Source organism: Plecotus auritus (assembly GCF_963455305.1).
Source record: "Plecotus auritus genome assembly, chromosome: 2".
Taxonomy (NCBI): domain Eukaryota; kingdom Metazoa; phylum Chordata; class Mammalia; order Chiroptera; family Vespertilionidae; genus Plecotus; species Plecotus auritus.
In genome coordinates this window covers 74,905,190-74,922,225 of record NC_137771.1, presented here as the reverse complement: position 1 = coordinate 74,922,225, position 17,036 = coordinate 74,905,190, and the positions used below count along the sequence as shown (strand labels likewise).

The following is a 17,036-nucleotide window of genomic DNA, read 5'->3' as shown; positions in this document are numbered from 1 at the left end:
CCATTTGTGTCTTTAGGGTTCTCCTTCTCTTCTTAAAAAGGAGCCAGCAGAGTGTCCGCTTGCTTTCCTCGGCAAAGGCTTATGCATAATTAAAAGGGATTCTGCTTTGCTAGGGGAAAGTAGCCTTTAATCACCCAGAGAAGGACACAGCCTGAGCCGGAGGTGCTCTGGCGGCATTTATGCCCATTGCTTCCCAGAGCCTCGGACGCTCTGCGTGATCTGGTCTCCCGTGGTCACCAGCATGGGCTTCGCGAGGCAGATCCAGCTTCTGCTCTGGAAGAACTGGACCCTGCGGAAAAGGCAAAAGGTAACAGGTGCAGCGTGTGGTCTCAGAGTGAGGTGTGGGGCCGATAAACAGGTGGAGAGCGTGGGGTGGGACAGCGGGTGGAGGGGGGTGGGGAGGGTGAACCATGGATGGGCTGGTGGCCACTCAGCACCGAAGCAGTGGTCAACCGGCTGGCGGCTCTGTGAGCCGCTCTGACATGCTTCCCTGTCCTAAGGAGGACATTTTCCACCCACAGCTCAGCACGGTCACATTGCAGTCTTCTTTTGCCCTCCCTGCCTATGGATCCATTGCCCACCCATCCCTCGCCCTGGCCCAGTTTTTAAACGTGCCAGTCCAGTCCACACACCCTTGAGCATCCATGCTGTGCAGTGGGAAGGACCTAAGTCCTGGAGAGTAGGCTCAACAGAAAACAACGCTCTCCCAGAGCTTCTGCGCCCAGAGATAGAGCCGTTGATTCTGCGAGGCACACTGGGTTTCACATTTTCACGTTCCTGAGATTGGGACGCGGCTCACACGCAAGTGACAGTTAAACCGACACATTTGTTTCTTCCGTAGTGTGCAAAGAACAACCGTACATCTTATATGACGGTGACTTAGCTCCAGTGAGATACAACCCTACTAACTAACCATCACAGCCGTTCACCGAGCCCTTTCAGTGAGCAGACACCGGGCTGCTGGACCAGGGAAGCATAAGACACAGATTCCACCCAGGACTCACCTCTGGTCCAGCTGGGAAACTCCAGAGTATGTTTTAAATATATAACTCTAGGGAAGCATGCACTATGCTACAGGCTTGCAGAGTCATGCCAATGTCAAATGACTAACAACGACTAATGGAGCTGAAAGAAGAAGCGGGGAGCGTCGGGGAGTGGGCAGAGCTGAGCTTAGAAAGACTGGAGCCAGGCAAGACAGAAGGGCAGGGAGGAAAATCTGATGTGAGGAGGAAGAGAATGGATTTGTTTCAAGTCCTGATTCAAGGTGGGTTCACGCAGGCAGGACAGGGTTTTCCTGGGTGTTGGAAGGAATGTGAGAGAAGGAAGGGGGCCAACGGTGGCACATTTGAAGTGTCTCAGTCAGAGAGAATTTACTCTAAAAAGGTGTTTGCTATGCACACAGTTGGTAACTGAGAGGGTAAAAGAGAACTCCCAGGTGTCATGGAGGTAGCAGTGGCACAGTTGCAGCTGAGAGAACAAAGGGGGGAAAGCGGGATTAAGTCTTGGAAACACAGAGCAGAGGTCGGTGGGGCTGAGGCTCAGCCTGTGAGGAAGGGGTGCCGTGAGGCTGCTGCTGGGGCTCTGTGCCTGGTCTCAGGTCCGGACCCATGAGGAGGAAGCCCTGGCTGGCTGGCGGGTTTGGACTGAGGGACTATTGCTTAATAACCAGCACAAAAGGGAGCAAGAGGCATTCCAACCATGCGCAAGGATGGTCCTTTTCTGAGTGATTTAGACAGGACTCGGGGAGGCAGAGGGGAAACGGAGTGAGAGCTACTCATCTGTGGGAAACGTCCCTGGCAAAGCCGGGGTGACTTTTCAAATCGGCATTCAAGTCATTAGTTGCCCCCAGGAGCCAAGTGCTAACAGTACTCAGAGACTCAATCCCTTGCTTCTGAGAGCTTCCCCTCTAGAAAGAATACAGGCAACGTTCAAACAAGACTCATTGTTAAATTCATTCATTTGTTCCTTGAATTAACAAATACTTAACAGTCGTCAGGTACTGTGCCGGGTGCTGGGTACACAATGGCAAACAAGAAAATCACAGTCCACAATCCCTGCATGCATGGCAGTCTGTGGAACGTGAAGGAAAAGCCAGTATGCAACGGTTTTCCCTCCTCCCTCTCTCTTTTAAGTAAGAAATTAAGATCCTCACTTAATTTTACTCTCAATGTGCTCTTTGTGGCCATCCAAAAGTATACCCGAGGACCGTGGCTGCTGGCCTGAAATGATTCCATGCCTGTGGCAAGCATGTTGCTGCTACAGAGATTGCCCCTATTTGCAAAGACAGGATTTGGCTCAGAGCCCTTCGCAGTCTCTGTTCCCTTCCCTGGTGTGGTAGGTGTCCTCTGGTCAGGGATTCTGTCTTCTCCACTCCTCGGGGAGAAGCACACTGACAGCCCCTCTCAGGTGAGATGGAGCCATCCGGGCTGAAGACCTTGGCTGGGGAATCTCCCAGGATGACCTAGTCTAGGCTGACATTCCTTTGATGCCATTCTGATGGCCTAGAAATTGAAATCTCTTGTCTGATGTACCTCCAGCCCACTTCCCACTGCTGACACATTCCAGGAATTTACAGATGCCTGGGAAAGGTGGAGGCATCCTCCACAGCCCTCTTTATCTCTGAGGGGGGTCTGTGGATCCTCCCCTAAGCTTTTGGTTCTTCTGGAAGTTTCTGCCTCCACAGATGGTGACTCTAAGAAAAAAAAAGAAAAAAGTACAACAACTCAGCCCATAACTCAACTCCTAGGTTTTAAAATTTTCAAACTTCTATGGTTTTGGGTGTTTACTATTATGAGCAGGAGCAAACACAGATACCAATTTTCCCCATTCCTCTCCTCCCAATCCCTGAGGGCATAAGATAAAAATCTTCAGATATCCCTTCCTCCCTTTTTTTTCTTCTTCTGTTAACATTTATTAAGTACTAGAGGCCCGGTGCACGAAATTCATGGGGGGCGGGGAAGGGTGTCCCTCAGCCCAGCCTGCACGGGCCTAAACGGGCAGTCGGACATCCCTCTCACAATCCAGGACTGCTGGCTCCCAACTGCTTGTCTGCTTTCCTTCCTGATTGCCCCTAACCACTTCTGCCTGCCAGCCTGATCACCCCCTAACCACTCCCTTGCCAGCCTGATCAATGCCTAACTGCTCCCCTGCCAGCCTGTTTGCCCCTAACTGCCTTCCCCTGCAGGCCTGGTCACCTCTAACTGCCCTCCCCTGCAGGCCTGGTCACTCCTAACTGCCCTCCCCTGCAGACCTGGGTCCCCCCTAACTGCTCTCCCCTACAGGCCTTGGTCCCTCCCAACTGCCCTTCCCTGCAGACCCAGTAACCCCCAACTTCCCTCCTCTGCCGGCCGGGTCACCCCTAACTGCCCTCCCCAGCAGGCTTGATCGCCCCCAACTGCCCTCCTTTGCAGGCCTGGTCCCTCCCAACTGCCCTCCCCTGCTGGCTATCTTGTGGTGGCCATCTTGTGTCCACATGGGGGCAGGATCTTTGACCACATGGGGGCAGCCATCTTGTGTGTTGGAGTGATGGTCAATCTGCATACTACTCTTTTATTAGATAGGATTCCTAAGTGCCTGGCACTGTATTGTCTCCTCAGTTAATCCTCACCTGGAGTCCCCGAGAGACACCATTGTACCCCCCACATTGATGAGGTCACTGAGGCTTCTGGGAAGGTTAATGACTGACTAGGGGAGGAGTACCTGGGACTCCGGGACAGGCAGACATGGTCGTTACCCCACACTGTCCCCAGGTATTAAGTCCTTCCTAATAGTCTGGCCATGGAGACCATAAAGATAGGGTGGCCATCTCATTCTGCCCCCAAACCAAGGCAGTTAGGAAAGTGAACGGGGCCTATTAACCTACTAACAATCACACCAGGACGACAGATGTAAACTGACACTGGGCCTGGAAAACCCTACACATCCTATATGGCCAGGTGAGGTAGGCACAACCCCTGCTCTCATGGGATTTAGAGCCAGCCACAATTTTACTAAGCAAGATAACATGAGCAACAGTGGAATAGAATAAAGCCTGGGATGGGAGTTGAGGATGAGTTCTAGGCACTCAGAGGAGAAACAGGGATGGGAGCAGATGAGAGAAGACTTCTCGAAGAATTCATCCCTACGACGGGTATGTTCAATGACAAGAGATCTCGCACTGCCCGGGACAAATGAACAACCACCCACATTTGTGATGGGCCAGGCCCTGGCCGGGAGGTGTTAATAAAGATCCTTAGGTTTGTATCTTGCCCCTGAGAACTCACAGCCTAAGGGCCTCTTGGTGGCATTCCCCAGTCCCAGCTTTCATGTCAGGGTAGGATATTTGGGGGAGACCTGCTAGGGGCTGATCATTTCCAGGACCCCAGACCTGGGCACTGGGTACAGCTATGGCCTTTGGTCCCAGGCCAAGCGTTAGGCTAGGACCGTGGTCGGCAAACTGCGGCTCTCGAGCCACATGGAGCTCTTTGGCCCCTTGAGTGTGGCTCTTCCACAAAATACCACGGCCTGGGCGAGTCTATTCTGAAGAAGTGGCGTTAGAAGAAGTTTAAGTTTAAAAAATGTGGCTCTCAAAAGAAATTTCAATCGTTGTACTGTTGATATTTGGCTCTGTTGACTAATGAGTTTGCTGACCACTGGGCTAGGAGAACCAGTCAGGTACAGGGAAGTCCTGGGTCATATTCATCCAGGCTAACAATCCCATCTGGGCTCTGAGTGCAGAAGGGAGAATCCCCAGCCCATTTCAATCTACCACTGTTAGATTGAAAACAGAGTAGGAGGGGAAAAAATCTAACTTGCCAAGATTTAAAACAACAAGCACAACTCTGTCTTCCCTGGGACCCCTCTTCCCCCAAGTAGGTTGAGTGGTAAAGAGAGGGGGAGGGGAAGCAAAAAATACATTGAACCAGGAAATACCAGTTTAGGGGGGAAATTTCCACCAGCCCCTCCTGAGTTTGGCTGGGCTTAATTAAAGCTACAGACATGTTTAAAGGGAAGGGGTGGGGGTAGGCAGAGCTGCTCTGAAAACATGTTTTTAATTATGCTGTGGAATTTCTCCCTAGGGTATGCCCTGCACAGTAGAGCATCAAGGACAAGGATGCCGCTCTGGGGCCAGGGTGCTGAGCACGACTCTGGGGGAGGGAGAAGAGGTTGTTGTGAGGAGCTGCCAGGCAGGAAAAGAATTGCTGGTGGTCTTTTTGCAGGGAGCGAAGTGTGAAAGCAGTCCCTCCAAAACAAACGCTCACGGAGTTAGAGCAATAACACTGACCTCTCAACAAATGTTTTCAAAGATTACCAACCACTACCTAGGCCAGCGGTGGCCAGCCCCAGCTGCACACTGGAATTACCTGAGAGTGTTAAAAACAAAACAATAAAACCAAACTGATGTCTCAGGATCGGGGGTGCTGGTGTGATTGATATGGGCTCGCCAAGGCTTCCCACATGATTCCAGCACGCAGACACACGAGAGCTGCAGATCTGGGTCAGCCAAGGAGGTCGTGTGAGGGGCAGGGATTACAGGCTGAGAACAGCAGCCCTACCTCAGAGACTGGGTTAACAGGAACACCTGCAAAGCTGCACTTGTCCTAGGGCCAGGCAAGGAATGGAGGAGGAATGGAGAATTCTGATCTGAGCCCCACTGGTGAGAGGACTTTACACCACAATGCCTTGCAAAGACCAGGAACTCCATAAACACACAGATGAGTGAGGGAGTGAGGGAGCGAGGGTGTAGGTAAATGAGAGAGTATGTGACTAACATTGTTTTTTGGTGTGTGTGTGTGTGTGTGTGTGTGTGTATGTGTTAATCCTCACCCGAGGATATTTTTTTCCATTGATTTTTTTAGAGAGAGTGGAAGGGAGGGAGAGAGACAGAGAGAGAGAAACATCGAAGTGAGAAAGATTGGTTGCCTCCCACATGCACCCAGACTGGGGCCAAGGATTGGGCCTGCAACCGAGGCACATGCCCTTGACCAGAGTCGAACCCAGGACCCTTCAGTTCATAGGCCAATGCTCTATCCACTGAGCCAAACTGGCCAAGGCATGTGACTAACATTATGAAGAGGACTGAGATGCATGAGCTTGGGCTTGGGAATTTTACCTGTGGAACAGGTAGGCCAGGCTGGCTGTTCCCTCCCCTGGTCCCAGCCCCCTAACATATGGAGCAGTGGGCAGGGGGTGGTTAGTTTCTCAGGAGGCCCCACATTTTCAAACTGGCAAATGGGCTGTTCTGAACCTAGAAAGGGAGAAAGGGAGGAAACATGAATGTGAGTGGAGGCCTAAGAGCTTGCAGATAATTTTAATTTTATCTCCTGGCTCTTTAGCCTTTACAACCTCCTGTCACCCACAGTGCCCCTGAGGTCCTTGTGAGAAGTGAGTCAATAGTAAATGGCTTGTGTTTATTGAATGTTAGTTACCTGGGGCCAGAATTTGTTTTCCATGTTTCACACGTGAATTTATTTTACCCTCACAACTGCTCTGGAAGACGAGTCCTGGCATCACCTACCAGGTTCCAGATGAGACCCTGAGGCACAAAGTTGAACATCTTACTAAATGTCACACAGCTAATGGGGAGCAGAGCCAGGTATAAACCTCAGTACTGACACACTCTTAATCCTCAGTGTAAACTGTAGGACAAAATGGTCCCATTCAACGGATGAGAAAACTGAGACTTGGAAATTAGGCAAGAGCAACCGTGATTCTTAACCCAGATCTTCCCATTCCCAAGCCAGCATCAATGTCTAACACACTGGACTACTCCCAGATAGACTTGCTCCATGGAAAGAGGCTGGCTTACTTGATAGAAAGCCAAGGTTGCAGGCAGTTGTTTTACGAAGAATCTAATGTGCAGAATCTGAACTGGTTGTCATTTTCTTGGTAAAAATACCAGGAACAACAACTGGTTTAATTGATTGCACCTATTACATCATTATCTTGCCAGACTTGCTCCCCAACCTGACTCAGTGACAAGGAGGACCTGGGATGGAAGGTGTGGAGCAGTGCAGTTTGTTAAATCTGAAGACCATTGGGGAACTGAGCCTCTGTGTCACCTCCAGCATTTCTGGGGGAGCCTCCCAGACCAGTCTCGACAAAGACTCACGCATTCGTATTTATTGGGAACCTGTGTTGGGTGCTAGAATCACAGTAGATGAGGATAGATGTGGTCCTTGAACTCGGGAAGCATACAGTCAGTGAGGGATCCACATACATGAAAGAGTAGTGACCCTCACATATGATGAATGACAAGAGACTGGAAGTGTGGGCTGCTGTGGGAACAGTTGTGCTGGTCTGGGAAGAGCAGTGTTAACAATGAGATAGGCTCCCTGGGGAAGAGGCTCAGCCCTTCCTCCTTTGATTTGCATACCCGGAAAGAACTGCCACATTCCAGTGGCTTTCATGTGTGCCTGGGGTCAGTCCATTTAACGCTGGATGGGAATTGTTCAACATTGGTGTTTTGCCATCTTGTGGGAGAATGTGTAGGGGGAACCCTGAAAAATGAATGCCTTAAGGAAAATCTATTATTCTTTCTTCTTCCCACAATATCTGTGTGTGTGTTTCCTCTAACACAAGCATGTCAAACTCAAAGGCTAACACAGGCCAAATAAACAAGGCTTAAGTTTATGTGGGCCACAAAAAAACAAAAGCTTCAATTTTCATAGAAACGTAGGTTTATTTTGATAGAGACATGCTGAATACAAAGGGCTGAAATAAATGAGTAATCGTTAACATAAAATAATAGGACATTTTAATGAAAATTAATATTTTTTCTTGAACATTAACTTACCAGACACTGAATAACTGCACAAATTAATAAGTGTAGCGCAAATAAACCTATTTGTCTTGTTATCCGAAAGCGAAATATTTTCTGTTGCGCACACCAAACAATTCAGTCCAAGACTAATGACATAGCAATCAGCTGCTAAAATATTTGCTGCCAGTATTAGAGGAAAGAAATGGTGTGCCTGCGCGTAAGGTGCATAAGGGAAATGAATGCAACACGATTATAGTAATCAGTCATTAGCGAACGTTGTAGTTCGTTATTAATAATTATGTGTAACAGGATATTGTAAAAATTAAGTTACAAAATTTTTATTAAAATGTTTCTTACATACCATTATATTGGCTGAGCCGCAAAAATATTCATTGTGGGCTGCATATGCATATGGCCCGGGGGCTGCAAGTTTGACATGCTTGCTCTAACACATCCTCCCTAGAGATATTTTCAGTAAAACATTTTGTAATAAGTTACAACTGTAGAATAACCCAGTGCTCTATACAAGTTTTGCTTCTTTTTCTTCGATGCATTTTCCTTATCAATTTATGTTATGATTTCGGCAGACCTTACTAGCAGGAAAGGAACAAACACTCATTAGTACCCCGTATGGTGTCCACCATTTTATTGAGAGTTTAAGTACATTTCTTTGGAAGGAACAACAAAGGATTAAAGATCATGTGAATAGCCCCTACCTAATATATATAACATATATATATATATGGTTCTATTCTTAGCCTCCTGCTTAAGCTCTTTAAATCTTACGAGTTTCCTTCCTAAGGTCTCTGGAATGGGGATTAAGTAGAAGAACTATTACACCAGTTCACATACCCTTTATCTGCTATCCCCCCAAAATCCCACACCTCCAACCTCCACCTTTATATGCAATGCCTCAGAGTGTGGGCTGCAACAACCAACTGGTTCTTTTTCCTTTGGAATCCAGAGTCCTCAAGCTCTAAATTGAACATAAATTTAAATCCCAATTTTCAACCAAATGTTGGTGTCAGCAATGTCTTCCTTCCAGTATTGCAAACACCCACAGCAGTATGCCCTGCTTTGTCTCTTTAAGCAACAAGGACTTGGTGAAGGAAAAATGTTGGTAAACCCAGGTTTCTGTTGACTTTGCAACGGATCACAGTATTTCACAGAATTGTTTGCACACGCATTCATCAATCAGTGACCACACATACAAAGTCTAGTGCGTGTTAGAAGGCAGGGCAGTGGGAGGAGCAGGGCATTGACCCTGAAGACAGGAGGCTGGATTTTGGTCCTGATGCTGTCACTGCTGATGTGACACTGTACTGGTAACCCACCCTCCCTGGACTTCTGTTTCCTTATTGGCAGGAGAGCTTAAACTGAGATCCTTCCTACCTGCAGCATCAGCATTAGATGTGAAATCTAGTAGGGCCTTACAGAATCAGAATCTGCATTCATGGGCACAGCAACATCTGGAAAGCACGGAAGCACATATCTTGTTGATCCTTGATGAGAGTCCTGAGCTAATGCAGTTTTCTAAAACAGAGGCAGAACGGAGCCCAGATGGTCTAATACAGTGGTCGGCAAACTCATTAGTTAACAGAGCGGCAAACCGCGCTCGCGAGCTGCATGTGGCTCGCTAGCCGCAGTTTGCCAACCACTGGTCTAATATATCATAGTAGAGGTAGTATGGGAGAGGAGATAAAAAAAGGAAGTCCTTTTGGAAATATCCCACAACCAAAGTCCTATTGCATAGACAGCTGCTGAGGTGAAGTGCCTGTGCTCTGGTGTGTTTCCTATAATCTCCTAGCATCACTGCTCTTTCTCTTTTTGTTTTGTTTATCCAGATTCGCTTTGCAGTGGAACTCATGTGGCCTTTGTCTTTATTTCTGGTCTTGATCTGGTTAAGGAATGTCAACCCACTCTACAGCAAACATGAATGTAAGCATAATAGGGTAGCCTTGGTACACCCGGAGGTCCCATCCTTTTGTTTAGAAAGGTCTTGGGGGTTGGGAGTGCCGGATCATAGCTGCTTATTACCTTTGCACGCCTACAACACAGAAAACAGAGATTCATCAGTGTTACCGAAACTAATGCTTTATTCTTGCACATTTTATACAAATACTTGTATGTGGTTACTGATGAATTGTTATTATTTTTTGTTTTTTCTATACCTAAACTCTTCCTAGTATTTGAAGGAAGCAGAGCATAGATGAGTTCTCTTAAATATTTTGGAGACCTATTTAGGGATATGTTATACATTGTGCTAGAGAAAAATAAGGAAAAGGGATGCTATAACAATTATGCTTAATTACATGTTACTTATTGGGCTCCAGGGTGTCCTGGGATTTAGGGTGAGCCTCTGAGTGCCTCTGGGAAAACCTTCATCTGGTTTCTGGGCAGGATGACATCTCCCTCTAGGCAGCTGACGTGAGACCTCAGAAGTTATACAAAGCTGCTTCATCTCCTGTCTCCTATTATTGCTCCTCACCCTCTTGTTCATGAGTTCTAAGCCCCAAATTCTGAATCAGCTTCCTGGCCATAAAACTCCTGCTTTTCCATCCCCCTTTCTCCCTGCCCCCATCTCCCGCTCAAGGAGCCTGTAATCTGCAACTTTCTTGCCTGCTTGAAGGCAGGTGCTCATAAGAAGGAACGGGTGAGTCCTGACCAGGTGGCTCAGTTGGTTGTCTCATACACCAAAAGGTCACAGGTTTGATTCCAGTTAAGGCATATACCTAGGTTTCTGGTTTTATCACTTCAACTGATTGATGTTTCTCTCTCTCTAAAAAAAAAAAAAAAAAAGTAATAATAATAATAAAAACATAACCTTGGATGAGGATTTTTTTTTTTAAAAAAAAGAAGGAACTGGTGAAACTCTTCTCCTCAAGTCTCCTTGTGGAGGCCTCTTGAGCCAAAATCCCTTTGCCTTTCCCACCATAGAAGTATGTGCTCCCCTCCGGTCCCCCTCTGCACTTCCTTCTGTGCCTCCATGAAAGCATTTGCCTGCCCCCCCAGTACACTGGCACTCAAGAGAAGAGACCCTATCCCAGGTACCCAGCGCAGGGCCTGGCATACTGGATGCTCCTGCTTCTTAAATGTTGATGAATGAAGGGAAGCACCAGGCTTCCTCCTCAGAGGCCCAGCTCCTAGGGCCTTCATCCCACTTGATCCGGAGGACTAACTTCTTGTCTTCATTTCCTCTCCAAAAGGCCATTTTCCCAACAAGGCAATGCCCTCAGCAGGAATTGTGCCATGGCTTCAGGGAATTTTCTGCAATGTGAACAATCCTTGTTTTAAAAGTCCCACCCCGGGAGAATCTCCTGGAATTGTGTCCAACTATAACAACTCCATGTAAGTGTTGAAATTCCCACCTAAAGGGGAGAAGGTTGTACACCCCCTTATTCCTGCCATACGCTGGAGCGCATGTGTACACACAGAGCGTGCAATGCTGAATGAGTGTTTTTGTGGCTTTCTGAACACCTAAGCTCATGGGAGAAGGGCGTTTCCTCTCTGGAGCATTCTATTAGCTGTCAGGATACTTGGGGAGAAAGCTTCAAACTAGGACCACATGACATGATTTCTTGGTTCTTATATTTCCAAGATGTGACCTGAAGTCTGATGGTAGCATCCACCTAAGCTGTGTCCACTGCACCCAGGTCATCCATTTGCTTGGGTGGAAAAAACTCAGTCTCCCTTCTGTTGCCTTATATCACTCTACCCTGGTCAACCCTGACAGATCTCTGACTCTTTAAAAGCCTTCTTAAAGCCTGGCTGGTGTTGCTCAGTTGATTGAGCATCCTCCCATGCACCAAAAGGTTGCTGGAGACCTAGCCAGTTTTGTTCAGTGGATAGAGCATCAGCCTGCAGACCAAAGGGGCCCAGGTTCAATTCCGGTCAAGGGCATCTACCTTGGTTGCAGGCTCCTCCCCGCCTGGGCCCTGGTCAGGGCTTGTGCAGGATGCAGCCAATCGATGTGTTTCTCTCACATCGATGTTTCTCTCTGTCTTTCTCTCTTTCTTCCACCCTCCCTAAAAATCAATGGAAAAATATCCTTGGGTGAGGATTAACAACAACAAAAACAAAAGGTTGCTGGATTGATTCCTAGTCAGGGTACATATCTGGGTTGTGGGTTTGATCCTGGGTCAGGGCGCATACAGGAGGCAACCAATCGATATTTCTCTCTCACATTGATGTTACTCTCTCTCTCCCTATCTCTCTCTAAAATTAATAAAAATATATTTTTAAAAAGGAAAACAAACAAAAAAGCCTTCTTGGACAGTGCCTACTTGGGCAGCACATATAGTAAAAGTGGAACGATACAGAGGAGATTAGCATGGCCTCTGCACAAGGACGGAACACAAATTTATGAATTTTTTTTTAAAAAGCCTTCTTGGACATCAAAGGCTAAGGCAAAGGTCAGGAAATATTTTGAGGGTGGATTAAATAAGGTTTACAAGCAGGAAAGGACACATTCCAAATCCTCTTTTGCCCATGCCATCAGTTCTGTTGGGCAGAGATACCTGAGGATCTGGCTGGAGGCAGTAGTTCTTTACCTGTGGGGCTGAAGATCATTCTAAGAAACTGATGAACACTGATGGCCCGCCCCTCTTCCAAGAAAAATGAACACACACACACACACACACACACACACACACACACAACATTACATTGATGTCAGGGGACTTGTAGTTTCCAGGTAATGACTTCTGGTCTGGGGTTGAATTTCAAGTCCAATCCCAGAGGAAGAGCATTCCCTTTCGGAGGTGGGAAGGCATGACGTGAGCATGACCTATAGACACAGGCTCAGGGATGAGGACAGGGCAGTCCTTCAGCCAGTGGGCTGCACTTGGGCTGCAGCTTGTGAAGCTTATAATGGAGAGTCACCAACAAGGGCTTGTGGTAGAGCGAGCTTCAACCACTTGTGTAAACACCAAGTCAGATGGAAACTGAGGTAACTGGTTACTCCAGTCTTTCCACTGGATATAATTCCTCCAGGACAAAACTACATGTCAACTAAAAAAGAAAAAGAAAAAAAAAAAACACTTAGTAAGTCAGCCTAATGCTTACAGGTAGCCTTCCCTACTGGGAACAAACTGTGGCTGCCTTTGCCCTACAGTGACAGAGTTGACTAATAGATAGAATTATGGCCCAGGAGCCTACAATATATAACTGCTCGCTGACCCCTGGATTACGGAAAGGTAGGAGAGGGACACCTGTCTTCCCAGGACAGTCAGGAGGTGATATTTAGCTGGGCCCCCATGGCTGCAAACACTTCTACAATCTATACTTCCAGCTTGAGTCTCTTTGAGGTGCCTGAGAAGAAATGCCTACCCACGTGGGGAGATCCCGGGGCTGCACGTGGGATCTGGGGAGCCTGGGGAGCCTTGAGGACATCTCAGTAAGGCTCCCTGGAGCTTTGGTGGGACCAGTACCGACAGTGTCTAGAGATTGAAGGGTGAGAGTTGGGAGGGGGGGGGGTCAGATTCTAGTTTATTCTCAGCATTTGAACCAGGAAATCTGGGTTTCACATCTCACACCTACATTATAGGTGAAATATTGGCTTATTCAGGGGTCTTTTGAGTAAAAGGCACAGAAACCCCTTAAAACAAGGTTAAGCCCCAGAGGGAAATATATGATTTGGGCACTAGACCTTCTCCCAAAGGCAAGGCGCTGCACACAGGTGTCAGGAGGGGTGGGAGAAGAATTGGAGAGCTGTCAGGAGCTGCTCTGTGCCATCTGGGCCTGCAAGGTCCAGCCTCTTCGCCTCTCTGGGCACCCACTTCATTTGCCTCTTTGTGGACCAGTGCCTCCCAGGCTGTGCTGGTTGTTCAGTTCACAGCACCTTGGTCTGGGCAATCAGAAGAGCATCCTTGAATATCATTTAAATTTCTGGAAACAAATCCGGTTGTCCTGACTTCATTGTCCTCGCCCAATCAGCCTTGGAGAGGTGTGCGTGCGCACGTGCAGGGAGGAACTTGTGGATTAAGTACGGCTGTCAGAATCTCCCCTTACAAGCGGCTGGAAGGGCGGGTCTCGGTGAAGCAGGCGATAGCTGGGAAGAACCTCCAGTAATATCTACTAACATCCTGTTTAAAGCTTCTCTAGACAGAAGAGATCTAGAGAGCGGGGATGAGAGGTGACCTAGCCCAGCCAAAGTGGGGAGACTGAACAAATTGCTCAATGCCCCTGTCTGCTATCTTACATGTACAAGGAAATAAAATGTTATTTTCTTTTTACCTTGGCACTATTGCAAAGATACATACTGTAGTAGCTAGGTCAAGCAGATACTATTTGTAAAAATTGCACAAGGTGGTATTATCATTATTATGGAAATGACACCTATGTCTTTATTGATGAGGCATTGTCTCTCTTCCAGCTTGGCAAGGGTGTATCATGATTTTCAAGAACTCCTCGTGGATGCACCAGAGAGCCAGCACCTTGGCCAGATTTGGACAGAACTCCGCACCTTATCCCAACTCATGGACACCCTCCGGACTCACCCCGAGAGAATGGCAGGTAAGGTGGGCTTCAGTGTTCTCAGCCATCACTTGCCTCTCACCTCCCTCGTACGTCAGAGAGACTAAAGATGCAGGAAAGATTTGGTGGGAAATGATACTAGAGGAGGCAGGAGGAAATGGGATCTAGAGGTGGTGAGGACTCCTCTTCCCACCAGCCTAGAAGGTAGAAAGTTACAAAGGAGGGAAAGCAAGATCTTACCTCAGGTAAGTCCAGAGACAGAAAGGAGCATGCCTGAAGAGCATGTGCTCTGGGGAGCACGAGGCTAGGGTAAGTGCTAGAAGCAGGGGATGAGGGGTTTCCAGAGTAAGGTCAAGGTACAGGACAATCTCCCTAGAGTCGGAGAGAGAAAGTTAACCAGGAACATGTGTGAGCAATGCCAAGTAGCATTAAGGACTCTGGGAGGTCAGAGAGCATATGTTTATCATGACATAAATACGTACAATCATTTGATTTCTTCCAGTGATATCCAGCACCCCAGGCCCTGAGGCAGAGAAGGTGCAGAGTGGGATGTGGGGGGATACAGAGCCAGGGGCTTGTGGGGGAGCCATAGAAAGTCCAAGAGGCAAGGAGGTTGAGGGTGGTGATTGAACCACACATGTGGGCTCCAGGATGCATAAGGCTGGACCAGAAGACGGAAGTGCCGAAACAGGACAGGGGGGAAAGGGGTGGGCGGGGAACTAGAGGTCTCAGGGGGCTTCATGGCCCTGTTTAAGGGCCGAGAAAGTGAGTAGGGTTAACGGTTGTGATTAAAAAATGAATTTAGGATTTCAAAGGCAGGTGGGACAGGTGAGAACAAGCCCCCAGGTACGGCCATGGTGGTTGAAGTGGAGCAGAGGTGAGGGATGAGTTGATGAAGAGTTGAACGAAATGTGAGGCCAGGCTGGTGGGTCACATGCTCACTGAGGCTGCATGGGGAGGAGAGCCTCCTGGAGTCAGGAACAGTGAGGAGAAAGGGTGGGGGAGCTCCCTCTCCCGCGTCTCTCCTCCCAGGGAAAAGCAGCCCAACCCCAATAGCCACTCTGACATCTCTTCTTAAAGCACAGGTGGGTGCTGTGTAGTTGTCGTGTCTTCAGGAGGCTCGGCTGCCGATGGCCAGAGGGACTGGGCCTGGCGACAGCCTGGGCTCCAGCTGGAACCATCCCAGGGAGGGGCAAACGAGTGGTGGGGAAGGAGCGAGGCCTGCCAGGCCCCCCGGGGTCACCGCAGTCCAGGGAGGAGAAAAGGCTGCTGATGTGGGGGAGATTGATCCGGGGTAAGGCTCGGAGCCAGTGAAGGAAGCAGTTTGAATCTGGGAGATGTCTGCTCCCAGGATGGGGTGGGAGCGATGGCTCACAGGATGACCTTAGAGGATGACAGGGATGAGGAAGGGGTCTGCCAAGGGGACTGGCGGGCTGGGTGAACAGCGCCTACTCAGGATCCCAAGCAAGAAAGGTGACGAATAGTGCAGATCAGCCCTGGAGCCTCGGGGTGCAGCTCAGTCAACATTCAGCAGAGTTTGGTGAGCACCACTGAGCCAGGTGCTGTGCGAGTCCCTGGGGGGAAGGAGATGTGTCAGACCGGGTGCCGGCCCCCTTCCAGGGAAGAAGTGGAAGGAATGAGTGAACAACAACTCCCTCCCTCGTGTAGAGGGGTGGGCAGGTGGGGCTTCAAGAGCTCAGGGGCGTCAGGAGGGGTGAGTTCTCTAAGGAGAATCTGATGTCCTCCCATCGGCCACCTTCTCCCTTCACTCCCCATTGGAGCAATAAAGGACAAGGTTCATATGGGATTACTTCTACTTTAAGATTACTTCATTATAGGCGTCCTCAAACTACGGCCCGCGGGCCACATGCGGCCCACCGAGGACATTTGAACGGCCCTCAGAGTGCCGCTGCCTGTCCTGCTTAGCAGCCGACTCGTCCCAGGCCGCAGTGCGCATAGGAATTTGTTCATTTTTTTTTTTAAAACTATAGTCCGGCCCTCCAATGGTCTGAGGGACAGTGAACTGGCCCCCTGTTTAAAAAGTTTGAGGACCCCTGCTTCATTACATTCTAATGGTTTCAAAAAGAGTAAAGTGTATACTTTATGTAGTAAAACCAATTTACAAACACTCTGTCTTTTGCTGCTTTGGATAGAATTTACTGAGCCGGAGCATGAAGGACTGAGCATTTAGTCCTATGAGCACAGTCAGCATTTTAATAGTAAGAGAAAAGGGTGGGGACACCAAGCGGAAGGCTTTTTATTTCTAAGGTTAAACAGCACAAGAGAAAGTGGCTGTCCTCCCACCCCGAGTGACTGCCTGCCTTGTTAGTCAGCAGATATTTCATTCCGGGGTTTGATCCTCACATGGAGTCTGGGAGGAAGTGTAACGGAAGTCATTTCTAACCTCAATTTCTCTGTGGCTTTACAGCGTGTGGGTAAGAACCCAAATCCCTAGTTCCTAACCCCAAAGCAGGACGAGTTTTGCCTTGGCACAGGGTTCCTTCTGCAGGCCTCGGGCTTCCGGGGAAAATCCCCAACTGCCAGCAGCTTCCGAGGTCTGGGGAGACCAGGTCAGGGAAGGCCAGCCAAGGCTCCCCAAAGAGTTTTGGGACTGGGAACAGAGACGCTGCAGAACACTGACCTTAGTGGCCATGAGAGGGGACAGGGGACCACCCCCAAGGCAGCATTTGGGCACTCTCTGAAGGAATTCCAGGCTGGGGACTGAGGTTCACCGTCACACTGCAGACTCTCAGGTCTGACCCAGGCACCCGGGCATCGCTCCGGGTGAACACTGAATCTGCAGCCCAAAGCCGTGCCGAGG

General features: G+C 48.7%; 1 protein-coding gene across 1 annotated transcript in view; it reads left to right on the top strand.

Annotated features, from left to right (window-relative positions):
- Positions 1–241: 241 nt before the first annotated feature.
- ABCA4 (ATP binding cassette subfamily A member 4) overlaps positions 242–17,036 on the top strand; it is a gene marked incomplete at its 5' end in the record, with an annotated part of 130,323 nt that continues 113,528 nt past the window's right edge. Inside the window, 4 exons of the mRNA XM_080655604.1 lie at positions 242–307; positions 9,586–9,679; positions 10,948–11,089; positions 14,115–14,254. Of these exons, the coding sequence (XP_080511730.1) occupies positions 242–307; positions 9,586–9,679; positions 10,948–11,089; positions 14,115–14,254 (442 nt within the window). The remainder of the gene's footprint in view (positions 308–9,585; positions 9,680–10,947; positions 11,090–14,114; positions 14,255–17,036) is intronic.